Source organism: Ursus maritimus, unplaced genomic scaffold (assembly GCF_017311325.1).
Source record: "Ursus maritimus isolate PB19 unplaced genomic scaffold, ASM1731132v1 scaffold_20, whole genome shotgun sequence".
Lineage (NCBI taxonomy): Eukaryota > Metazoa > Chordata > Mammalia > Carnivora > Ursidae > Ursus > Ursus maritimus.
In genome coordinates this window covers 20,631,453-20,658,131 of record NW_024424453.1, presented here as the reverse complement: position 1 = coordinate 20,658,131, position 26,679 = coordinate 20,631,453, and the positions used below count along the sequence as shown (strand labels likewise).

The following is a 26,679-nucleotide window of genomic DNA, read 5'->3' as shown; positions in this document are numbered from 1 at the left end:
ATCATTTAAAAATATTTTATTAAGCACTGACTTAAAAAATGCAAGAGAAGAATATAACACCTCAGAGCAAATGCTTGAAGGTAAAACAAATATCACTATAAATATTGCACTTATAAAATCTCTTTTTTACATCTTCACACAACTCATTTCTAAAATACCCTTTTACAGAGATGTATAAATAAACTGCTTCCACACTGTCAACGCTTGATACATTCAGTGTCCCGTCGCCGCGCTGTCTGCAGGTTTTCCATCACTAACTGCTCCTCCTCGGTGCGGGCACGGAGCTTCCACCAGCGATATCGGAGGTCTCATACCTCCGTCATGTGAAGAGTAAATCTTTCTGAATGCTCAATATTTAAAATAAGATTTTTTTTCTACAGAGAAAAATATAGATCTTTCAAAGGCAATGACAGAATGCAGCTTAAATCGACACAGTTCACTATCAACATTGCTTATTTTTCAAGGCATCCAGGAGCTTCTGATTCTTGGTCTTGAACATCATGATAAAGCTGTTTGGCATGATTTTGCCTCGCCCGTCTTCACCCACTTGACCCATAATAATGTAATTTAGACCTAAAAAAAAGAGAATATAAATTAGTTTTTTTCTCTACGTGTATTGCTTTTTTATTATTATTTTTAAAGATTTTATTTATTTGAGAGACCGAGCGTGCGCACGAGCACGAGCAGTGGGGAGGGGGAGAGGGAAAGGGGGAGGGAGAAGCAGGCTTCCCGCTGAGCAGGGAGCCCGATGCGGGGCTCCATCCCAGGACCCTGGGATCATGACCTGAGCTGAAGGCAGATGCTTAACCGACTGAGCCACCCGGTACAACTTAGACTATAACCTACCTCTAGATAAATGATCTATAAATGGTATAATTATACATTTAGTCTATCCAGGATAAAATCAGGTTTAAGCCTCTCATCAGAAAAAATCTAAATTCAACTAAGTAACATGTTCCAGCTCTGCCAACACTAGGCAGATGGATGGAATGATGAGATCCGGTCATGTCCTGCTCTGCGGTGCTGTAGGTCTGGGGTATTTACTGTCTGCTGTGCATGAGGCACTGTGTTCGTGTGAAAGGCTGCCCTTCCTCGAGGGGCCTCAGTGCTCCCTGACATGTCATCCGCAGATGGCCTCCCATCATCCCATAATGCTTCTGGATGCCCAGGCACTTGGCAACTAATGATCCACTGTCTTCTGTTGCTGTGGTCGACTTGAACTTTTATCAACATCTCGAGCACCTATACTACATTAGTTTCTTGAGGACATGGGTGCGTCATCTATTTCTTTGCATTCTCACAGTTCCTTGCGAAAAATAGGTACTAAAAAGTACTTCTATCAGATATACACTTTCTTTGTGTAACAATGTGTCTGGCTAAGTTAGGCCCAGACTGGGGCCCAGGCTGAGGTAATGTTGGATTCAACTCTGAAGATCTACACTGTCTGAGAAAAACGTCACAAAGGAAGCGTGTATTACCGCCTCCTTTATTCTCCCTCTCTCCTGTGTGTCGTAAGAGAAATATGTGTGTCCTTTTTCTCTGGCATAATCCTTCTTCTGTGGGCTAACATTGTCCTCACAGTGATCTTGAGCCTGTGCAAGCTCGGAGGGCAGTGCAGGTGGGCGCCTCCTCAAGGCTGGCCGCTGGTATTGTGATGAGACCCTACGGTAAGTACCTCCGTGTATTTACCTGCTTCTCCCGGCAGTTCTGGGGAGAAGTGTTAGCTTTTACAGAGCCTTTGCTATTCCCTCTGAAGAACGAACGTGAAGCTGCTAGCCTCCAGACTTTTCTGAACAATCTGAATTCATAGTAAAGCGTTCTTGAAGTGCATATTCTCTCTCTCTCTCTGGTGTGTGTGTGTGTGTGTGTGTGTGTGTGTGTGTGTGTGTGGTTTGGTTTGGTTTGGTTGTGGGAGAGGTTTGTAACAAGACAGGAAAGGAATGAGCTGAGATTGGATAGAGAAATCATGGTATATCACACAATGGAATACCAGGCATTATTACCATTCCACAGAGAGGCAGAGACAGAGACCTATTTATATGTGCTGTTTGTGGAACGATGTCTACACACATCATGTGGGGGAAGTTGCAGTAGAATATTATAGCACGATCTCGTTTGTCTAAGTGTGTATGTGTGTGCTTTCTGTAGATAGAAACTTTCTAGAAGGAACTTTTCATGGTATCTCTGAGGAAAGGGAAAAGGCTTCACTTTTTATTTTATATTCTTTACTTAAACTTTTTAAAAACCATAGAACATACATTACTTTTATAAGTTAAAGAACTTGTTAAAAAAATTTCATGCGCCCCTGGCTCTGGACTTCTTTCTTTATTTAACTTTCCTTTTTCCATAATGTCTCTTAAGCTGATTTCCATGTGTGGATTTAATGATGCTATATCTGCAAATGATTCCCAAATCTTTAATTCCAGCCCGCATAGACCTCTCTCTCCTGAACTTCAGCTCTACATTTCCTGCTCCTTGCTGGATATTTGCCTCTAATTTGCATTGGCACCTTCCGTGCAAAAACTGAAAAATATCTTTCCCCCCAATTGCTCCTCTGTGTCTGTTCCTTGTTGATCCAGCTTCAAATGCTTCTTGGACTCTTTCGTCATTCCCACTATCTCATCTTCTGCCACAGGTTATGAGAACTGGGACCAGAGCCCCATTCTGCCTGACTCCAAAGGCCTTCCTTCTCCACCAGAAGTGGCCAACTAAGCTTGATTTTATTTGCCCGCCAGGGCATGGAAAGATCCGCGACTTGCTCAGACTCTCTCTCTCGTTCCCTTCTCTGTCCTTGAGCTCCCCTAGAAGAAAGACTAACGTTTTCCTCCTTACTTACCTCTCCTGAGGAGAGGGCACTGCTTGCAGACCACAATGACCTTGGCACTCATGTTCTTGCCAGCCTGCTGAATTGCCAGATTTCCCTCTTTATAGATGTTGATGATTGAGACAGTGGCATGCAAGCTTCCACCTCGGGTGACAGTTGTGATCACAGTGCCAGCCAATACTGCCGAAGAAAACATTTGGAAATAATATGACGGTGAAGGCAAACATAGGCAGAACTGAAAATAATTGTACGTTCTTCTAAGTTTCAGATAGGAAACATTTTAATGTTTAAGAGAAGGCCCTAATAGAGCTATTGGTTTGATTCTGCACATTTGTCCCCAAAATTCAGGTTGGAAAAAAAGAGGCCATGGAGCCTTAATGTTACCCAGGTTATTAGGTGTTGATACCTAGGACGGAAACCTAAATGTGTCCTGCCCTGTACTCTGTTACTGAGGTGGGGACTCGACAATGTTTTGTCCAACATGGTGACCATTTGCCAAGTAAGGGAAAGGCTTTTGAGCCTCTATCTATGAATTCTCATTAGACCTTAGGTCTTTAGAGACACTGCCATACTGAGGTTGCATGACAGGGATTCAAACCATGAAGATCTGAGTCTTCCCGTCTGTGTGGTTGAGTGCCTACCTTTCTGTGTCTTTCCCCCTTTCTCTTTAGCTGTCCTCTTTCTCCTTCAATTTTGGTTCTCCCATGGGTCCCCATCTCTAATTATCAGTACCTGTGTTTTTCTGGGTCTTTCTTATCCACCTTGTATATCTCATTTAACAAAGTATACAACTGAGTATAACAGAACATTTCCTTGCTTAAAAAAAAACTGAAAAAACAAAAAACCCTAGCAAAACTCAGTTGCTTTTCATTATGTAACCCTCTCTTTCTTCCATTGTGATGTAAAAGGAGAGTCTCACTTTGGAGCCATGGAAGGAAAGATGCTATGTTCTCAGAGAAATGCTTTTGGCATTTTGTGGGTGACAATTCTGTGTGGTGTGGGACTTGGACTGGGAGACTGTTTTATGAGCCCTGTCCCTGTTACCAATGCAGGCTGAGAACCAGTGGGCCACTGGGGATAGTATTTGGTCATTTTGCCATGTAAGAGAGTCACAGTGGAATAAATCAAGTTTTGAACTTGGCCGACATGACCCTTTTGAGAGAAAGTGAGAAGTCACTGCTTATGTAGCAGGCAAAATTCATAAAATCAGAATTCTTATCATGCCTTACTTTGATTCCTGCTGATAAGTGTTCACTGCAAAATGTTAGTGGTTAGCCAAGTGAAATCAGGCGGCTCCAAAGGATATGGAAGATTTCCTTAAGCGCCACCCTAACCTGGATGTGACAGCAATTGTTTCCATTTTTATGTCTGTTATTTGAATTTCAGCGTGCAAACTCCAGTAAGATTTAGGGCCCTAGATTCTTCAGTGCCTTCACACCTTTGCTACAACGTAGTTCGTCTGGGCTTCAGAGAGTTACCGCCTTCAGGCACAGAAAAAGCAAGCAAAGCCTCTTCTGTGAGACCCTCATTTTGGGTAACCTGTTTAGGTTTTAGCAACTTTATTTTCCTGACAAGACTTTTCTTCAATGTCCCTTTTAAAAATAACCCACATATTTAAATTTGGTATCTCTTGTTCTTCAGTGCTTTTTAGAGAAAGTGCCTTTTTTTTTTTTTTTTAAATTGGAAAAAGCGCTTAGAAATTCTAAGTCATTAGGTAGTATCTCCTCGGGTTCCAATTAATAAGCATTTCCAAATAGATTTCAGGTTCCCAGGTTTTAATTTAGTACTCTGGAAGGACATGACAGAGGAAATACTTGAATTTCTTCTGAGAAAGACCAGCTTGGATATGTTTCTCATTTACTTAAGTGGAATTACAGATGTGTGAAAAAAATACTCAGGACATGAAAAATATGTGAGAAAAAGTATACAGGGTTTTTTAGGAACACTGAGCCAGCCAGAACACACAGAGTAGCAGTACACACTCCAGGAGTCAAGTTATTAAGTTTATGTGAAAAAAGCATATTTTCTGTGTCCATATTATTCTCAGTTGTAAAATCTAACACTTTGAATGGCTCTAGTCAACATACCGTAGGGTAAAGGAAAATATTTTCTTGGGTAAATGAAGAGTGTAACTGACACTTTACCATCACATTCATGGCCGCTCCTTTGAGATTAAGCGTGCAGTCTCAAGTTTCTGGTTAAAGAGAAAAGGCTGGGTTTTATTTCTTACCAAAGTTACTCGAACAATAATTGCTCTCCAGAGTCCCCGTCCGTCTACACTTTTGTTGACACAGGGCCACGGTGGGTTTTAAACCTAAATTCAAAGAAGAAAGACCTAAGATTCAGGAAAATGAATTCAAGTACAATTGGTGTTTAGACCTGAATCTGTTTAAAGTTCCTATTTATTTCCCTGAGCCACCAAGCTGTCGTTGCAATGAAATAATTAGAAAACATTCAAAAGAAATTCTTTATGCTACTAACTACTGCTCCAATTTCCTCATGGTAACTCAATACCCTCTGCTGAATTTTAAACCTGAGATCAAAGATAACCCAAATTCAGCCCTATTCCCTTCTTCCTTTATATATAACTAACACTAACCAAAAATAGACACAGTCTCCAAGCGCCCTGCTTAGAAAAACCCAGTACAACAAATATGAACTCAGAAAATATAGGTTAATTCTTCCCTTTACAAAAGGAATCCAATGGTGTTCCCCCTGGGCATTGAGGGAGCTTTCTCGGTGCATTTAAAATACTCAGCTGCCCAAATGTGAGTGGTATAAGTTTGCAGAAACACTGCTCATGTGTAAAACCTGTTATACCTGTAATTACATGTAACCAATCACTAAGCATTTATTTTGAGCCCATCATTGCCTATAAGGATCTTAAGAACTGAGAAGTTGACTAATTTAAAAATAAAACGAAATAGATAAACACAGTAGTTCTCCAGCAAAGGTGATTTTTCCCCTCGGGTGACATTTTGCCATGTCCGGAAATAGTTTTGGCTGTCACGAGGGCCGCTACTGGCATCTAGTGGGAAGATACCAGGAATGCTGCTGAACGTCCTACGGCAGAGCATTATCTGGCCCAAAAATGTAAATACTGCCAAGGCTGAGAAACTGTGGGTTAACGAAACGAAAATATTTAATTCCCATTATCATCAATAAAAACATTTCCAAAATATTTGCTAATTATTCACGTATACATGGCAATATGCTGAGAAGAACTAAACAACTAAAAGAATTGTACTTGTTGGGCAAGAATTTGCAATTGTAACATTCCCCTTCTAATATGTTCTGTGAACTCTTCTATGAGTTTATTATTTATTTAGTCTTAATTTGTACCCATACTTAACTCCAAAAAGGATCTCAAGTGGATCACAACATTAAAATATGTATAATTTAATGTTAAAATACATATAATAGCATCTGTGTGTGTGTATCATTTTTTTTTTTTTTAAAGAAAAAGAGCTCAGAGAACATTTAGAGGGAACGTTGGTCCAGAAGTTGGGGACCTAAATTTACCTAATTAGCTGAGTCAAAAATGAGTGGCGTTAGTGGTTCTCCCTATCTGACGAAAGAGCATCCTTTCCATGGACACTGGAAACCAGCTCTTCCCAGGCTTGGAACATCAGTCTGGAAACTGGGTGCGTGTCCCACCCTGCTCCTTCTCTCCCTTCAGTAGATCCCAGCTCTCTTGGCTTCAAGTCATCGCTAGAGCACCCTGACCCTTCCCACCTCACTGTCTAGTCTCTCCCTGCATTCCCTGCGTGGCATGTGGTCCCTGCCTTCCTCTCCAGGTGCACCTGCGACCATCTCGGTGGGTCCCCCCTCCTCTCAGTGCCGTGGCTCCCTCCTTCCCAGACGTTCCCTCTGCCCTGTCTCCATCACTCAGTCCCAGGCTCTCATATCTTCCTGCTAGTCCTTCATCACCAAGCTCTCAAATTTAGACATCCAACAGCCAATGTAGCTGCCTCTCCTTCAAGCCCTCATCTTTTCAGTCTCCTTTGCCAGTATATCCTTATATCCTCCTTTTTAAAAAGTTAGAGTTTCTAGAGATTGAATTCCAGCCCTTCTCTTCTTTCTCCCCTAACCTCTCCCTAGGTGACCTCATTCTCGATCACAGTGTCAACCATGTATGTGCTGATAATTCTCAAACGTAAATCTCCTGCGGAAATCTCTTCTGGAGGAGGCCATAGATCAAACTGGACTTGACAACTCCACCTGAGGGTCTCACAGAGACCTGAGACCCAACAAGCCACAGCTTAACTAAGGACTCTACCCCTAACCCCAGTTCTCTGCTTCGGTGAATGGTCTCATTATCCCCGGAACTGTGCAAGCCAGAGACGGGAGGCGTTCTTGACAGCCCCCTGATCTCCCTAGTCCAGTTAATCACCAATTAAAGACCTGTCAGTATCTCCCAAGGCCCCTGGCTTGCACAACAGTCAGCGTTTCTTGGCTTTCTCTGTATTTCTGTCCTAGCACAGTTCACCTGGACAACCACGAGAACCCGTGACCTCTTGACCCTACTGTCCATTCGCCTCACAGTGACCAGCGTGGTCTTCATGAGGTGCGAATCTAATCCTGAACTTTGCCTAAATCCGTTGACAGTTTCTCCCACACTTAGGATAAAATCCTGATACTCTAAAAAAATCCCCACACTTAGAATAAAATCCTAATACTCTAAAATACTTAGACGTATAAGGAGAGAGGTGGTAGGACCTAAAGATGGAGCTAGAAAGAGGAAAGAGAGGCCAGGTACAACGTGTGAAGGGTCTTCTATACAGCATGAAAGAGTCTGGCTCCTGTGCTGCCCAATATGAGAGCCACCAGCCACATGAGGCTTCTGACATTTAATTAAATTAAAATTCGATTCCTCCACATCATTAGCCACATTTCAGGTGTTCAATATGGCTACAGTATTGGATAGCACGGGTGTAGACAATGAATTCAAGTGGGAGCCATGGTCGGCTCTGTGTGTGGGGAGGGGAGCCTGCAGTGGGGAGGTAAGACAGAGGAGCTCAAGGATGATCTAAGAGTGTGGCTACTGCTGCTGTGGACCATGCTTGGGAAAACAGTGGAGAAGCAGATTTAAGGCAGATATTTGTTTTATCACACAAAATAGTGTGATAAAAATGAGCTGAGTTTGATATGTTTTAATTTAAATGTTTAGCAGCTCACAAAACCCTAAGAGATCATTATAAATCGATGTTTGCAATTTCAGAGAAAATTTAGGACTGAAGATAAAAATCCAGGGAGCCAGTTAATTCATTGGAAAGAATAAGGACATCAGGGTCTCCTGAGATGAACTGGAGAAGTAAGAAATACTGCTTAATATAAGGCAGGACATGTCTAGGCCACAAGGTGGCACACTTGTGGAGGGCTCAGAAAAATCAGCCCTTTCTAGAAGTGCCGGTACTCAGGTCAGGCCTACTTTCGGTGCAAGCAGAAAATGGTGGGCAATAAAGCGGGGCTCATTTTCAACCTATCTTGTATCTTAACTTCAGATCCTTCATTCCCACTTTTTTCTTTCTCCTAGATTTAGACTTTGAGATCTGATGCCTGAAATCTCAGTGGGTGGAGCTGACAGGATGTAGAGACTAGGCATGGGGCTCCACTCTTGACTCTCCATTTCTTAGGTCATACCCCAGACCAGAGTTTCCCAACTGGCTTCTATAACGCATTGAATATTTCTGTTTGATTTACCCCAATTTGGGAAAAAAAAAAAGTATTTTGCACAACACATTTTCAAGCGAAACAAAACAAAAACACAAACAAAACCCAAAAAACTGGCAGATGTGAAAATAGGCAGGTGTCAAGGCCCTAGAACTTCAATCTAAAATACTACAGTTCTTTTTTTTTTTTTTTTAAGATTTTATTTATTTATTTGACAGAGAGAGACAGCCAGCGAGAGAGGGAACACAAGCAGGGGGAGTGGGAGAGGAAGAAGCAGGCTCCTAGCGGAGGAGCCTGATGTGGGGCTCGATCCCATAACGCCGGGATCGCGCCCTGAGCCGAAGGCAGATGCTTAACTGCTGTGCCACCCAGGCGCCCCTAAAATACTACAGTTCTATGTAATAAAAAGAAAGCCATAATTTTATAAGTACAGAAAAGAAAAATTGGGCTTATAATGATCAGTGCCTCTACCAGCGTTCCTAGTATTTTTAAAGTCATAATTTTCTTTGATGACATTTGAAAATTACTACCTTATAATAAACATTTTTTATGCCTTATACTTTTCTTTCATTAATGGAGTCATATTATTTTCTTAGATAAGTTTTCATCTTATTTAACTTTAGTTTCAAGTATCTTTTTTTTTCCTACTTCAAAAGAATTCTTCTTCTACTTCTGAAGTTTGTGCACAAACATCAAAACAGAAACACTCACCTGTGGTTGCAGGGAACGTGGTGGTGACAGGTGGTGCTGTAGTCGTAGGCAACTTTTTTGGCCTGAATTTGTAGTGACCAATAAACCCATCTGCAGTTAAACTTAAGTCTGATAAAAACTGAATGAGAAGTTCATTTCTCTCGGATACAATTGGCCTAAAAGAAGAAAAACATTAAAAAAAGATTTTTTTTAAGTGGCACCTCTCTGAAGTGTAGAATTCTGCTCTCCATTAATTTTTTATAATAGATTATGATATGTGTAAACTTAAAAGTTAAAATACTTCAAAAGGCGAAAGTCTCAATCTCCTCAGTATTAATGCCACTTAGCACTGTGCTTTATGCAAACTCTAGAATTCTGCCTTCATGGCAGCCCTATTATTATCCCTTTCTTACTGAAAAGGCAAAGGAAGTTCAGAGAGTCCAAGTGATTTGCCCAAGAACCCACAGCTACTATGTGGGGGAGTCAGGATTTGAACCTAGGACCAGGTAGACACTGGGACCAATGCAAACACAGAAGCTAGGGCTTCCGTTTCTTCACGAACACCTTAGGGCTTGGCCTGACCTGGGAAGCACACCGCTTCTTTTGACTCAGGCTCTGGATTTGAGCTGGCCGGGCAGCTCGGGATGCTGGCCAGAGAGTCAGATGGAGAAATCTGATGAACAAATTCCCACACCCTGTGAAGACTCAGCCAGGGGATCATCTCAGTGGGCTGGTCACCAGGGGATAAGAAAGCCGCCACTTCCATTTCATTTTTAATGAGAGCTCTGATGCATGCCCGAAATGGAACCGTTTCTGTTTATAATCTCAGTAGCAGAATGCTGTGAAGGAGAAACAGAAAGCGATTGCTTTGGTGGTTACGAATGACATCATTAAGAACTCCAATTTTAAAGCTATTTTAGGGGCTTGCTGGTTAGCTGGCACTAAAGATTTAGTGGTGACAATAACTGAGGCTCAGAAGCGGGCATAACTATTACATTAAAAAGTTTCATTTGAACTTTTTCTATTATTTAAGCAATCGTTAAAAATGCTGCGTGGCTAATTCTATTTAACGACTATTTAGTTCAGTAGTGGAAAAAAAACTAAACAGGTTATTTAACTGAGTTAATTGGTGGTTTGACTAAAATTTTTTGAGGCATCTTCTCAGCCGAACCACTTCTCAGGCATCATGGGCAGCAAATAATGAGGCAACTCCATTTCCCCCCACCTATCACCTATTTGAGTGGGAATGTGTGTGTGTGTGTGTGTGTGTGTGTGTGTGTGTGTGTGTGTGTGCTGGTGGGGGAAGTAGATCTGTACTTGACCAAACCAGTCAGAAAAACTGCAGGATCTTTTCTGTCCTGAAGGCTACCACCTTCTGAGCCAAGGGATGGAACAAACCTAAATGTGAGCTTTGTGACCTACATTTAGCATCCTGGTCACGAAAGTGATCGAGAGCACTGGGAATCGAGCCTTTATCAGAAATATTCTGTCTTGCTTTTGAAAACGCATCCCATTAAATAAATACAATGTGCATGAAACACAATTCCCAACTACAATTACAAATAAAATACATTAAACTTGTTTAAATGATAAAATTACAAAAAGCACTTATTATAAGCAGCAAAGGAAACCTCAAGACCCAATCAGGTCAGCCTTCTGGGCATGACGTGATAATTACAGGGATCATCTAATGCCTTTCCTATGAACTAATCTTGGGAGCGTTAAATTGAAAATTGAATTTTCTCAAGGAAGAGTATTTTAGTAACAACGACATTTTTTTGTTACGCTGCTACTGAGCTTTCAGCAGGAATGTGACAGAATCACAGTGCTGCAAATGTTCTGAGGGCCATGTGTTGCATCTGCAAATTAATGCTACAAATCACTAGAAAGGCAAGAGGAAATCGCACTTGGATTCATTCCATGCTGGCAGAGCCGGGAGGATGGCGGACGCTGTTTGGTCCTGGAGAGCGAGCTGTGTTAGCGGTCTCTGCTTTGTCATCCCAGTCTTCCTCTGCTTCAGTCCCCACGGCCAGCCGACCACCATGTCCTGCCAGTCCTGCGTCCTGAGCATTTCTTGACCCACCTGCTTCCCCCTCTGCCTCTCTCCCCGACTTCACCTGGACCCCCTGCCACAGCCTTCTAACTGGCCTCCCTGCTGTCTGGGCAAGGACGGGACTCTAAGGCCCGGGGCCTGTCATTTCCTGCCGACTCGCACCCAAACGGCTCCCGCGTCTGCGGGATGTGGAACCTCGCTCAGCGCTCCTGCCTCCTCTCTCTCTCTAGGTCCCAACTCGAGGCTGGGGTTCCAGAAGAGCATCTACCTCCCCTGGGTCCCTCTATTAATGGGGCTCCCTCTACTTGTCCTCCCTGCTGCCTGTGACCAACTCCAACTCTTCCTTCAGGACCAAGCTTCACGAGGCACAAGCTCCTTCAGAAAACCTCTCCCGACCTCCTCACCACTTGGCCCGACTGGACTGAGGGACTCCCTGTCAGAAGCGCACCCGGGACATTCCTTGCCAGTTTGCCTGTCTGCCCTCGCACGACTTATCTTGGCGTCTTCTACTGAGCTTTGCAGCCTGCTCCCTAGCGGGCACCCCGCTGCGGCTTCACAAGTGTTTTTGAACTGAATTCGGTGGTACCGCTGTAGCTGCACCGAGCCAGACACGGGGATGATGAGGTGATCTCACCAACCACGACGCTCCTCCAGTCAGGCTTTGAACCGGGGGAAAAGCCCCCCCAAACAGGTTTTCTCCTTTTCTGCGCTGCCCCATCCCAGAAGTATCCTCCGAAAAAATCGTTCCTCCGGCGAAAGCGTGACTTGGTAGGCTGGCTGTTGCGCACGCTCACTTCTTTTTTTTTTTTTTTTAATGATTTTTTATTATATTATGTTAGTCACCATACAGTACATCCCCGGTTTCCGATGTAAGGCTCGATGATTCATTAGTTGTGTATAACACCCAGTGCACCATGCAATACGTGCCCTCTTTACTACCCATCACCGGTCTATCCCATTCCCCCACCCCTCTCCCCTCTGAGGCCCTCAGTTTGTTTCTCAGAGTCCATAGTCTCTCATGCTTCATTCCCCCTTCTGATGCGCACGCTCACTTCTGAGGAGTTCGCCTGGAGTAGCCCGACCACCCCATCGCCCCCTCTCCGCCTTCACGGGGGCGATCGCTACCCTGAAGTTAATTTATCCTTTACCTACAGGCTTACCAATATGCATGCACCGCTGAGCACTGCACTGGATAGGTGTGCATACTTTGAAACTTCACATAAATGAAAGGCTATGGTGTGTATTTTCCTGTTATTTTCTTTCACGCTCAGTGCTGTAACTGTGACATTCATCCACTGTTTCCACTGCTGCATTGTGTGAACCAGAACACAGTTCGACTATTCTCTTGTTGACACACATTAGGCTATTTCCTCTGCCCTCCACTACAAACGGTATTGCTAAGAATATTCTTGTATATGTCTTGTGGTGCACGTGGGCAAACGTGGCTTTAGTGGGCACACCAGGAGGGGGGGGTACCTGCCCCACGCGAGGTCCCAGGATATATGCCCATTTTCAACTTTGTTAGATAATGCCAAGCTGATTTCCAAAGTCGTCGTACCAATTTACATTCTTTTCAAAGATTTAGTCACTGTGCAGCTTTCTTCTTTTGGGAATGCCTCTTTATGTCTTTTCTTTATAAATTTTTAGAATTTCTTGATATATTCTGGACCCAGGGGTCTTTGTCAAATATGTTACAGATATCTGTTTCTGTTTTGTACCTTCTCTTTTCCCTCTCTTTAAGATATATTTTGATGAGCAGAAATTCTCATTTAAGTTGTCAGTGCATCTGGAGTTGATTTTTGTGTGTTGCAATTTCAATTTTTCCTTATGAATAAAACTTATCCCTGCCTCATTTTTCAGTGGGGCCATTTTTTTTTTTTTTTTAACCAGCTGACCTGTGGGTCTCTGTGATGTGCCCCAGCTGCAGACATGTGTGGGTATCTTTCTGGCCTCTCTTTGGTGTCTTCATTAGTCTGTCCGTCTATTTCTATTAAAACCACATTGTCTTAATTACGACAGCTTTCTGATACGGCTCCATCATGTAAGGCAAATCCTCCTGCCAGATGCTCCTCCAGAACTGCTTTAGTGGCATCCCCTTCCCCCACCCCCTTGCAATTTCATGAACATTTTAGAATCACGCTGTCATGTTTAATGAAAAACCAATTTTACTATTTTTAAATGACACTAATTCTTCCTATTCATGAGAAACTATATAGCTCCATCTATTGAGGTCTTTTAAGATACCTTTGAGTAAGGTCTTATAATTTTCTCCATTAAGGTCTATACACAATTATTAGATTTATTTTTGAGTATTTTACATTTTTAGTTGCTATGAAAATAATATCTTTTTAAAATACAGACTTTTTTTAAAAAAGTAAGTTCCACGCCCAGCATGGATCCAATGTGGGGCTTGAACTCACAACCCTGAGATCAAGACATGAGCTGAGATCAGGAGTTGGATGCCCAACCGACTGAGCCATCCAGGCGCCCCCCACATTTTTTATTCAAGCTTTTTAAGAAAACATATCCTTGAATAAATTAATGTTTCCAACAAATAAAAATTTAAATCTATAAGTCACACTTTCATCTGGTAATGTATACAATTATATTAATAGATTTTCTAAGTTCAAACCAACCTGGAATTCCTGGTGAGGGAGCCTTTTTTATACATTGTTATATTTGACTTAATATTTTTTCTTTTAAGACTTATTTTTCCTCACATTTCATAAGTAAGATTAGTCTTTAATATCCTTTTTTTTAGTTCTGTCCTTACCTTGTTTTGGTGTCAATTTATACGAGCTTTATAAAAGCAGCTGTGGAACAATCCCTATTTTTCTCTGGAAGAATCTGTATAGTGTTGGCAACATTTGTTCCTCCAATGTTTCTTAGAACTCATGGAGAAAAACAGTCTGGGCCTGTTTCCCCCTACCTCCCTTGATAGGAAGACTTTTAACTGCAGATTAAGTTTTTTGAATGATTATCTGGCAATTCTGGGTTTTTCTTTTTCCTGTGTCCATTTTTGCTTTAAAAAAATGTGTTTTCCCCAGTTGTTGAATGTACTTGTTCCCTATTCATCCATTAGATTAAACCTGTTAACAGTTTTTCAAATCTTCTACATCCCAATTTTCCATCTTTCTCCAATCGACAGTTAATTTATCAACTATTCAAAGAGATGGGTTAAGAATCCTCCTACTACAATAGCAGACTTTGCAGATCTATTTTTATTTATCTGTTTTTTGCTTTATATATTTTTCTGTACATACAAGTTCACAGTTATTACACCTTCCTGAAAAATTGTACCTTTTATCATTACATAGCAACTATTTTTAGTAATGCTTTCTGTCTAAAATCTACTTTTCTCCGGTATCAGTATAGTTATGCCAGTTTTCTTTCAACTGGCATTTGCTTCCAATATCTTTTTCTATCCTTTTATTCTCAAATGCTCTGTGTTATTTTTTTGGAGATGTGTCTTATAAACCACATATACTGGATTTGTTTTATTATCCAGCCTAATATGCGTTGTCTTCTCACTAATTATTTGATCCATTTGCATTTATATTGATTACGCACAGATCTAGATGTAATTCTACCATCTTATTTCGTGCCTTTTACTTGTCGTCTTACCTTTTTTAAAATGTTTCTCCTTTTCTCTTTTCTTGCCTTCCTTTGGAATGAACTTTTTTCTCATTTCATGTTTTCTCTTCACTGTTTTGGAAGTTAAAGACTCTAATGGTTGGCCCAAATTTAAGATCCACCTTTACTTTAGCATATTACACAGGTTAATAATATCTTCACCCTATTCCTCAACAACACAAGGGCCTGCGAGTACCTCAGCTCCTAGGACCAGGATCTTTGCTCAGTGTTTCCTCCTGCAGCTCAGTCCTTTATTCAGTGACTGTTACCTTTCTGCCTGAAGTACAGAAAGTGAAGTTTCTCTAGTTAGGGTCTATTATGGTAGAGAACTCTCTCAGCTCTTGTTTAATTGAAAAAGTCTTTTAATTTCTTTTATTCACAAATGGGAGGTTTTCCTGAGTAAATAATTCTAAAATGATAGTTATTTTGTCTCTGAATTTTGAGGATACCCCTCTAAGATCTTCTAGCTTCCATTATTGCTATTGAGAAGTCAGATGTTAGGCTAATCGTCCCCTTCGTGAGAATCTGTCTTTTCTCTCTGGCTGTTCTCAACATCTCTCTCAGTTCCGCGGTTTTACTATAATACACGTAGGAATGGGTATATTAATATATATATATTGCTTAGGATTTTTTGAGTTCTTGAATTTGATAATTGGTGTCTTTCATTTACAATGGAAAAACTCAGCTACTATTTCTTCAAACATTAAATTTCCTACATTCTCTATTTTTTTCTTACAGAACTCCAATTAAATGTATTTTAGATCTTTGCACGCTAGCCTCTATGGCTCTTAACCTCTCTTTTATATTTTCCATCTGTTGTCTTTTTATGCTATATTCCAGGTTATGATTTCCACAACTATTTCTCAGTTCCCTAATTCTCTTCGGAGCTATGTCTTATCAGCTACTTAACACATGTATTCAGTTTCTTGTGTAAATTATGTCTCATATGTCTCAGTTCTAGAAATTTTATTAGGCTCTTTGTTAACTGATCATTTCTCAAAGTCTCTTTTTTCTTTGCCAGACTTATAATAATCTGCTTCTTCATTTTGTATGAATTTTTTTTCTGTATTATAACTACTATATATCTGGCCTCTGTGAATCTGAGTGAATCTGATTATACCATTTGTTTCTCCTGGTTCTTGTTTATGTTGGCTTTCCCTTTATGTTTTGTGATTTTTTTTAAAATTGGGAACTTATATTTCTTGAAACTTTATTTATAGGAATTATTAAAGCCTACATTAGATGCATTCTTCCAGACAGGATTTGTGTTTTCTCCTCTCAGTCTCTCTAGGAACTACCAAGTAGGAAACTTTAAACTAAATTCTTGACTACAGTTTTTTAATACAGTCAGGTAGTGTAAATTCTAACCTCAGACTCATATGTGGACTGGGTTTTGGTTAGGAATTCTCACGAGAGACTACCTTTTCTTCCCTTTACCAAATGCCAAGGCCCAAACAGCCAATTTCCTTACTATTTCCCTTGGGGAGGAGGAGAATGAGTTCAGTCACATTGGTGTCACTTTCTATGGGTTCCTTCTTTATGCTCTGGTCTTTGATCCAATCTCCTCCCTTGCCTGGACCCTGAGCTCTGTCCCCTATCTCTAAGCCTGGTCTGCTGTGAATGAAGTTCTAGGTTACCAAGAACTGGCACATGTCCTGAAGGAAGCTGCCACCTGCAAGTACTTATTTATCCTTTTGGATTTGGGCTTCTCAACATTTTTGACCTCTGATGAGTTCTCTTATTTTTTGCCAACTGAGCAGCCCTTAAATTTTTTTTTTTTTTAGCTTAGGAACACTGGTGTTTATTCCCGTATGATTTTAAAGGCTATCTTCTTTTCCATATTGCTAGGAAATGAAACTTGAAATTTTTTTAAAAAAATATTTGAGTATAAAGGGAAGGAGAGACATGCAGAAAAAGCTACAGCAGGATAGAGTCAAGAAAGTGTTCCTTTTTTTTTTTTTTCTTAATTCAGGAGAACTTAAATTTATAGGCTATGGGAAAGAAAGAAAAAAAGGAGGCAGAGGTTAAAGATGGAGATGATGGAGAAAATGAAGAGGACTATTGGACAGAGGGAAGTTTCAAGGCAGAAGAGGAGGTCAGAAGGAGGATACAGATGAAAAGACTGGCTTTGAATAGAGATAGGTGTGGTAGGCTGAACAGTGGTCCCCCAAGATCTCCACATTCTAATCCTTGGAGCTTTTCAATATGTTACCTTATGTGCAAAGAGACTTTGCAGGTGTGATTCAATTAAGGACCTTGAAAAGGGGAGAGTATCCTGGATTGTCTAGGTGGGCCCTAAATGTAACCACAGGTGTCCTTAGAAGACAGAGGTTTGACTCCAGAAGAGGAGAAAGCAATACGAGGACAGAAGCAGAGATAGGAGCCATGGGCTTTGAAGATGGAGGACGGAGCCACAGCCAAAATATGCAGCAGCTGAAATAGGCATGGCAACGGATTCTCCCCTCAGAGCTTCCAGAAGGAAACAGCCCTGCTGACAGCTTGCCTTTAGCCCAGTGAAAGTGATTTCAGACTTCTGACCTCCAGAACCTTAAGAGAATAAATGTATTGTTTTCGGCCCTCGGTTTGTGGTAATTTGTTACAGCAGCTGGAGGAAAAGATACAGAAGGAGCACCTGCGCTGACAGCTTAGCAATGGGCCTTTCTCTAACACGTTCGGCTGGAGAGTCAAATTTGGGTAAAGTAATGTTCAAATTTTGACCAACTTGTATGTATTAAAAATCCTTAGTATTGTCAAACTTAATCTAAATGAATTTAAATTGAAAAATACCTTGCTTTAATTCAAACGCATCTAGGGGAACACGGACACGCACGTAAAATCAAGTGACGCATATGATCTAATGATGTTTAAGCAACGGAGTAGAAGGGGTATTTCAATTGGCATAATGGTGACTACAGCAAGCTGTAGTAATTTTTTTTAAGATTTTATTATTTTTTTAATATCTCTACTCCCAACGTGGGGCTCAAACTTACAACCCTGAGGTCAGCTGTTGCAAGCTCCACCCGCTAAGCAAGCCGGACGCCCTAAGCTGTAGTCATTTCAGTCAACGCTCTCCCTAGTGCAGCGTGTGGAGGCGGGGAATATCTTGCCCCCGAGAGAGTCCTGTGCTGCACCGGTACAGATCGGGGAATTCAGCAACTTGCCCAATGTCACCCAGCAGTGAGTGCCAGAGCTCTTAGCTCCATAAATGTTTGTAGATAAATACATGGTGACTTTCAGGCTCATCCAGCAACAGTCTGAGCAACAATGTGAAGAAGAGTCACAAAGCCCAAAAGGCCCAGGACAGGTCTCTGATCAGGTAAAACCATCTGGGTCTGTCAGGAGTGTCCAGATCTCCTTGTCTGCATCTCCAAATTTCAGCCCCCTGCTTTTTTCTCAGAACTTCTCCCATTCCACTCTGATGCTTGAGGTCACCTTTGCGGGGCAGGGGCGTGTCCAGGTATCTGGCTAGCACCTGACTCTGGGGCCTCACCAACTCTGCTCCTGTTACCTGTCTGGCTGTCGAGGCCTCGCTACACTCAATGTTGCCTCCCTCTGGGCCGGCTACTCTTTGTGCTGGTGCCGTATGGGACTCTACTGCCACAGAACCCAAGAACGTGTGAACAAAACGACGACAGCCTAGAATCTTCCAGAAAATAAAATATAACTGGGCAACTGAATAAAAGAGAAGTTGAGAGCCACTACAACATTAATGAAATAAAACAGGCACTACTTACGCAGGTGGACTATCACCACAATATTTTCCGATTCTTTTAGCGTCATTGGCTTCTCCGCCATTGAACACAGCCACGAAATCGTATCGGCAATAGTTATCACGCTCAACATCAAACTTCTCAAATTTCAGTTCTATAAGCTTTAGAGAAAGTACAACATCAGAAATACCAAGATAGGGGCGCCTGGGTGGCTCAGTCGTTAAGCGTCTGCCTTCGGCTCAGGGCGTGATCCCAGCGTTATGGGATCGAGCCCCACATCAGGCTCCTCTGCTATGAGCCTGCTTCTTCCTCTCCCACTCCCCCTGCTTGTGTTCCCTCTCTCGCTGGCTGTCTCTATCTTTGTCGAATAAATAAATAAAATCTTAAAAAAAAAAAAAAAAAAGGAATACCAAAATAGCACTGAGGAAGCATCTCAAATGGAAATCTTCCTCTCCCTAGATCCGTAGGATTTTCCTTGGTAAAGAATGTGTTCATTCTGTTTGAATTATTTGTTTCTTGTTGTTTTCATATTTCTTCTGTAGTTAACAAAACTGCAGTATTCTTTATTTTTAATCATTCCAAAAGATCATCCTTAATTAAGATCTTAACTTTAAGAGACCTGTTCACCTACAGTCACAAACGTATGGGAACACCACGTAACCCTAACCACCTACATTAAGACCATAACTGGATACGTGTTGGAGTGGGAAGCGCGGGTTCATACCAACTTCCTTCTTCTCTGAGATGTCCCCGATAGGTAGTGTGTGTCGAGGTGGGCCGTATGTATTACTTGTTTGTGTAGGTGAGGTGGTGGCTAGAGCTGTTCCTCTTTCAAGGGAAGGAAAATGACATTCCTGTCACGTGTAAGTAGGGAAATTCTTTAGGACCAGAGATTCAGGAAGTGGGGACTGACTGGGAGTCGTCTTGAAGTATGTTTGAAAAGTGTGCCTACTGAGTTGAGCACAGCCTACTTGGTGATGTGGTGGATTTCTGAAGAGGTTGCATGATAAAGTCAGTGTTAGATTTCTTAAGTAGGTTCTTAATTTTTTTGCACTAGTACCAATAGTAGTGTCCTAAGTTATTCAAGTCAATAGGAAGTTTCAGTTTAATAGGCAATCATTCCCCTCACAAGCAGATTGTTCCAGAGCACCTCCTTTGTGTGATTCAAAGGAAATCTCACTGGGTTCATAAATACCCAGGGTACCCAGGTAGCTGGTCCTTAACTTTTGCTGTACCCTCCCTGCTGCTTAGGGAAGATAATGGGCATTAATTCCTGATAGGACAGGCCCTGTTATTAGCTAAGAAGACGCACACACAGTAATTGGATGAAGATGGTCACAGCAACAGCATCACAGAGGGACCAAAGGTAAATTTTGGCTTTGAGCATAATTGCCATATATCTACATATTTACCCACCTTTAAAAAGTCAGCACCAGTTACGGGTGAATAACAGCTTTTTCATATTTAGCACTGCTTTAAATTATATTAAAATTGTTCCTCTTTGGGTCCAATAATTTCTCACCAGTTAGTAATAAAATGCTTTCCAGATTATTAAAAATTGGCTGAACTTTCTCTACTTAGAAATTAGTCACATAACAACTTTTGGAGAGAAGGTTTAAAAATAAGTAAATAAATAGGAGAATAAAGAGAAAAGCTATGATTAAGAAAATGAAGGTACGTCTTTAATAAAAGAAAATGCTCACAGATTTACACAGAAATTACTTAGGACTTAATCTTCCCATTATATTTTTCTTCTTTGATGGTGCTTCCAGTGACTTCAGGCATTAACAATAGTGATTAAAAACTCACTTGGCTGAAGCCAAAAATCACATTAGTAAAATGAAACCCAAATTTAAATTTAAATAATCAAAGAGATGAACAATGGAAAAGACATGCTGAATCGTAATCTGCAAGCATAATTAAGCTGAAATTATTTAGGCTAATATATTTACAAATGTCACAGAAAGAAAAATGACCAGTACAATCTCAAGAATTACATAATGGCTTAAATGCTGAGAAACGTGATTTTTTTAAGTGTTATTTTAAACTACAAAAAAAATGCAACAAATTTATAGACTCCATCATTAAGTAAATGACCATATTTTTATTCTTAAAAATAAAACTGAGTTTGAGGTTACGATCAAAGTGTGTATGTGTGTGTATGTTTGTGTGTGTGAGTTCAAATCACTAACTTGCATGGTATATTTGCCTGAATAATTTTCCATTAGAAAATCAAAATATAGCAAATAGTATTTGTGTAAGTGATACCAAAGATCAGTTAAGAAAAATTTTTTTAAGATTTATTTATTTATTTATTTGAGAGAGAGAGAAAGAGTGTGTGCACACATGAGTGGGGAGACGGGGCAGAGGGAAAGAAGCAGACTCCTCGCTGAGCGGGGGAGTCTGACACTTCGATCCCAGGACCCTGAGCCAAAATCAACAGTGGGTCACTTAACCAACTGAGCCACTCGGGTGCCCTAGAAAAGTTTTTTTGTTTTTTTTTAAAGGTATTGTAATGTTCACCATCTAGTGTTTGAGTAAAATCTGTAGTGTTTGTAACAATAACTTTTTAAAAGTTTTTTTCCCAAGTCCACAAAGTAGACTTGGTCTATTCCCATGCTACATAATGTCCTGCAATTCATATCTGAAAGTCGTTCCCAGAAATGGTAAAATTTCATATAACCACAAACTAATAAGCACTGGAAAACCAGCAATGAATCAAGTTATTTGTGGGGAACCTGCACAAATTTTACGTTAAACAACAACCAAAAAAATGCCCACGAAGCAGATTAGCTTTCAGACTGGTTCTTTGAGGGGAAGCTGTGCTGCGCTTGCATCAGCTGTGTCCAGGTCAAGCCGTCACAATGCATTTGCTACGTGAACAAACGGTAATGTGAAACGTACATGTGCTTGGGGACCCTTATCCTCCCACACTCGGTCACTGCTGCTTATAACATCTTACACAGGGGTCAACAATCTCACAGGGATTTGCTTACTATTTGTATTGAAATTTGAAAATTGTATTTATACACTAGGAAATTAAATGCATGACTTTTGCAAGTCAAATAGTGCAAAAGCAATTTTAATCTGGGTCTTTACATGAAGAAATACCTGTGTCCAGCAGGGCCTTCCTCACCCTGCATGCTCAGCTCTTGAGAGATGGGCCCCTCGCACCACCGAGGCAATTCATACATGCATGCATGCTTTCTTCATATTTTTCGGGGATCTTACCTGATTCTTTGGGGCTACGATGTGCCACACACAAGTGACTCCTGCAGGGTAATCTCGGTCTGGCCAGTTGGGGGTTTTAAAAGAGCCAGAAGGTCTTTCAAGGCGTCCTCCACAATACTGATCCCCTGAATTTTTTAAGTATGAAAAAGAAAAATCCAAGTTTATTCCTGCTACAGGTTATGGCAATGCAACCGTAAGGAGACTGGGAATTTGAAATATTGGTAATAATACAGTAAATAAAGGCAATGGCAGAAGCTCTTAAATTTTTTCTTAAAATATGGTTACACAGTCTCCTACACACCCCCCACCTCCCGCCACCCACACTGAATGATCTCTGTTACTTGACGTATCACATCAGCACAAGAGAGCGAAGGAGTGGAGTCAGGGCTATAGCTTCTTTCTTTTCTTTCTTTCCTTTTTTTGGTCAAGTAAAGACAAAACATTTGGGCATGAACTCATTCAGAAATCATGCTGGCTCAACCAATTACACAGATTTTAAAGAACCCTCAAGGCAGAGGTATTTATTAATGGGATAAAAATGCATCCCCATGGACAAAATTTGAATTAGTTGGCATAGGAAACTCTCATTACCAGAAAACTCTATATGCTACACATCTTTAATAATTTTTAAGAATAATTTTTGTTTGTAAAAACAGTGTTTATAAATATTAAGCAATACAGAAGAGCATCAAGAAGAAAAAGAAAATTACCCCAAATCCAACCACCTAAAACTAACCATAACTAATATTTGAGAAACATCATTTCAGACAGCTCCATGCATATATACTGATAGGTTGACAGGACTAATTTCAGAATGATATTTTAATACAAAGTTCTAAATTTAATTTTATTTGAATTTAACGAGCAAAAACTGAATTGAAACTAAGGGAACTAATATACTTTATTTATTTGACACAGAAGATAATCATGCTTAAAACGCATCTCTAAGAAAATGCATTCTAAAAATTGAGGTTGGATAATTTCTAAAACTTTTTATTCATGGAAAACTTCAAGCAGATTCAAAGTAAATAGAAAAATATAATGAGCTTCTATGTAACCATCACCCAATTTCAGTAATTAAGTATTATCATTCTACTGTTCTTTTTCTTCATACCACTATCCAATCCCCACCACCACTTTTATTCTTTATTATTATTATTATTTTAGAGATTTCAGGGAGGTAAATTCATGTACTGTGAAATGCGCAGATATTAGCTGTACGAAGTTGAACAATTAATCTCCTTGTGTAAGCCACACTCCGTGACCATACAGAATCCACTTCCCACCAAACTCCTGTATCTCTTCCCAGTCTGCCGACTCTCCACACCACTTTTCTGAAAAATTTCACCATAGATTAGTTTTATTCTAGACCCTCATATACACGGAATCATGTACTGTGGACTTTTCTGCGTCTGGCTTCCCCCGCTCGTTAGCACAACGTCTGAGATGCACTCATGTTGCCGTGTGTATCGGTAATTTGTTCTTTTACTCCGCTGGGTGATTCCACGGTGTGGAAACACAATTTGCCTACCTCTTCTTCTGTGGACATCTGGGTGTTTCCAGTTTGGGTTATTGTGAATGAAGCTGCTGTGAACGGTTTTGTACAAATCTCTTTGTGGACATGCATTTTCATTTCTCTTGCACAAATACCCAGGAAAGCAATTCCTGGGCCAAGAATAGATGGAGATGTTTAACTTCAGAAGAAACTATGAAAGATTTTCCCTTCGAGGCCGTAGCATGTGACACGTCTCCAGGCGCGAGCACTGCCGTGGTAGCACATCCCTGCCACCATCCGAAGGTGTCAGTTGGTTTAGCCAACCTGGCGCGTTTGTAATGGGATCTCAGTGTGGTTTTGGCTTGCATTACCTTGTTAACGAAAGATGCTGAGCAGTTTTTCATGTACTTATTAATCATTCATGAATCTTCCTTTGCGAAGTGTCTGTTCAAGGGCTTGCCTATGTTCATATTTATTGGGATCTTTATTATTTTTAATAATGTTTGCATGATATGTATTTTTCCATCTTTTTACATTCAACCTAGTTTGTCTTTGTATTTCAAGGGCTTTCTTGTGGACAACATATAGTTAGGCCTTGCTTTTTAAACTGTTCTAATAATCTCTGTTTTCTAACTAGAGTATTTAATCCTTGGCGATGAATGTATTTATTGATATGCTTGGGTTTGGTGCGCCAGGTGCTGCTTTGCTCTATTTGTCTCACCTTCCTCTTGTTCCATCTGTTCTTCCCTTCTTGCCTTCTTTGGGTTAGTTGAGAAATTTTAGTATTCTGTTTTAACCTTTTGGCTTTTAGCGATAACTCTTGCATTTTTAATGGTACTTTAGGGATTACAATGTGCATCTTTAATTTATCACAATCTGCTTAGAGTTAATATTGTATTTCTTCACGTATTGTGTATGTGTGTGTGTGCGTGTGCGTGTGTACGCAACAGTTAAGTTCCATTTACCTCTCCTTTACCTATACCTCTGCTCTATCATTGTCATGTATATTATATCATACATCCCGCAGTACAGTGTTAAAGGGCTGTGGGGTTTTTTTGTTCTGTTTTGAACAGATATATGTAAAGAAATTAAGAACTGAAAATAACATAGAGTCTTTTATATTTACCATTTCCAGTGGCCCCCAATCCTTCCATCACCTTTTGTGTTACCCTGTGGGTCCATTTCCCTTCAACTTGAGGAACTTTCTTCAGTATTTCTTGTGATGCAAGAAATGTCCTTAACTCACTCTCGTTTCTGAAGACTGGCTATAGAATTCTGGGTTGACACTTCAGGAATGCCGTCCTACGGCCTTCTGGCCTCTACTGTTTCTGATGAAAAGAAATCCATCCTTCACACCGTTCTTCCCTTGTATGTGATTTGATTTTCATCTTACTGATTTTAAGATTTTCCCTTTATATTTAGATTCTGTAATTCTGATGTTCCACAGTGTAGCTTTATTTTTATTTATCCTGTTTGGGGTTTGTTGATCTTCTCGGCTCTATAAATTAATGTTCTTCACTAAATCTGGGCAGCCTCCAGCCATAATTTCTTCAGACATTTTTCCTGCACTACTCTCCCTCTCTTCTGGGATACAAATTATACACGTTAGACCACTTGATATTGCCTCACCGGTCTCTCGGGCTCTTTTTCATTCATCTTTTTCCTCCTGGTTCTGCAGATTGGATCATTTCTATTCAGATCCACAGACTCTTCTACCATCTCCAATGTGCTTGTAAGCCCACCAGGTAAATTTTTAAATTTCCAATCTGTATCTTTCAGTTCTAGAATTACGCTTTTATTCTTTTTTATAGTTTATAGTTTTACAGTTCTGTTTCTTTTCTGAAATTCTCAATCTGTTTACTTATGATACATCTATTCCCTTTAAATCCTTAGACATAGTTATAATAGTTGCTTTAAAGTGCTTGTCTCAGAGAAAGACAATTATCATATGGTTTCTCTCATCTATGGAACATAAGAACTAGGAAGATCGGTAGGGGAAGAAAGGGATAAAGAAAGGGGGGGTAATCAGAAGGGGGAATGAAGCATGAGAGACTATGGACTCTGAGAAACAAACTGAGGGCTTCAGAGGGGAGGGGGGTGGGGGAATGGGATAGACTGGTGATGGGTAGTAAGGAGGGCACGTATTGCATGGTGCACTGGGTGTTATATGCAAGTAATGACTCATCGAACTTTACATCAAAAACCAGGGATGTACTGTATGGTGACTAATATAATATAATAGAAAAATATTATTATAAAAAATAAATAAAAATATAGTGCTTGTCTGCTAACTGCCACATCTGCGTTATCTCAGGATCAGTTTTTATTGACTGCTTTTTTCCTTGAATACAGATACACTTTTCTGGTCTTATCGCATGACTGGGTACTGGATATTATGAATGATACATTATAGAGACTCTAGATGCTGTTGTGTTCCTATGAAAAAGGATTTGCGTTCTGGCAGGCATTTCACTCAAGCTCAAAGTCTGTCTCTCTGGCCATGGGCAGCCGCTGTAACCTCTGTTCACATTCATCTTCCAGCCGATGCTTCTGTGCCAGGCCAGCAGGACTCTCTGCACACGGGGAGTCTGGCTGTGAGCCAAAGATCTTGGTGACTTTCATATGTATATTTTATGCCTCAATTTCCCCGTAGCTTCCAGCCAGCATTTCCTCCCAAACTTTCTGGCTGCTCTTATCAGCCCCAGATCCTGTCCTCTGACATCTCAAACCAAAATGCTGCACAACAGCCTGAAGCAAGAGCAGATTAGGAAATGCCCTCAAGCCAAAGGCTCCAAATTTAACCGAGCTGGCCCATTGCAGTTATCTCTTCAGGGTACAGGTTTCTACCCGTGGGTGCTCCTAAGTACTGACATGAAAATACCCCAATACGTAGTTTTAAGTGAAAAAAAAAAGTTGTGAAACAATATGAATGTACGATCGCACTTAGAGTTTTAAAAAGGCTACTGCAAAAGAATATACATGTGAGTGTACATAGAAAGGTATGGGAACCACCAGTCATGGCTCTTTCTAAGAGGGGACGCTGATGGAGTGAAGAGGTATGTGTCTATATCCGTGTGTGTGTGTGTGTGTGTATGTAAGCTTCACATTTTTACTCCAGGAATCTCTATAGTTGAATTTTGGTAAGAATTACATGAGCTTTAAAAAAAAGAGACCCTTTTGAATGGTCTCTTGGTGGTTCGGTGGCTTTATTAGCTCCGTTTGAGAAGAACTGCTCGTAAACTTCAGGTTAGAGGAGAAAACACATAGAAAGCGCCTGGGACAGAGCCTAGCACACAGGAGGCACCCAATAACTGTGAGCCATTATTACTGCCGGGATTGCCATTACGTGGAAACGGTACCTCTTTCGTTT

At 40.7% G+C, this 26,679-nt stretch overlaps 1 protein-coding gene across 1 annotated transcript in view; it reads right to left on the bottom strand.

Moving 5' to 3' along the window:
• PCOLCE2 (procollagen C-endopeptidase enhancer 2) overlaps positions 1–26,679 on the bottom strand; it is a 63,707-nt gene continuing 37,028 nt past the window's right edge. The window contains exons 3-9 of the mRNA XM_040636712.1: positions 26,669–26,679; positions 21,815–21,939; positions 18,608–18,744; positions 9,209–9,363; positions 5,055–5,138; positions 2,837–3,004; positions 1–573 (exon numbers count right to left, since the gene is read on the bottom strand). The exon at positions 26,669–26,679 is cut by the window's right edge and continues 248 nt beyond it. Coding sequence (XP_040492646.1) covers positions 443–573; positions 2,837–3,004; positions 5,055–5,138; positions 9,209–9,363; positions 18,608–18,744; positions 21,815–21,939; positions 26,669–26,679 — 811 coding nt within the window. The 3' untranslated portion in view covers positions 1–442. The remainder of the gene's footprint in view (positions 574–2,836; positions 3,005–5,054; positions 5,139–9,208; positions 9,364–18,607; positions 18,745–21,814; positions 21,940–26,668) is intronic.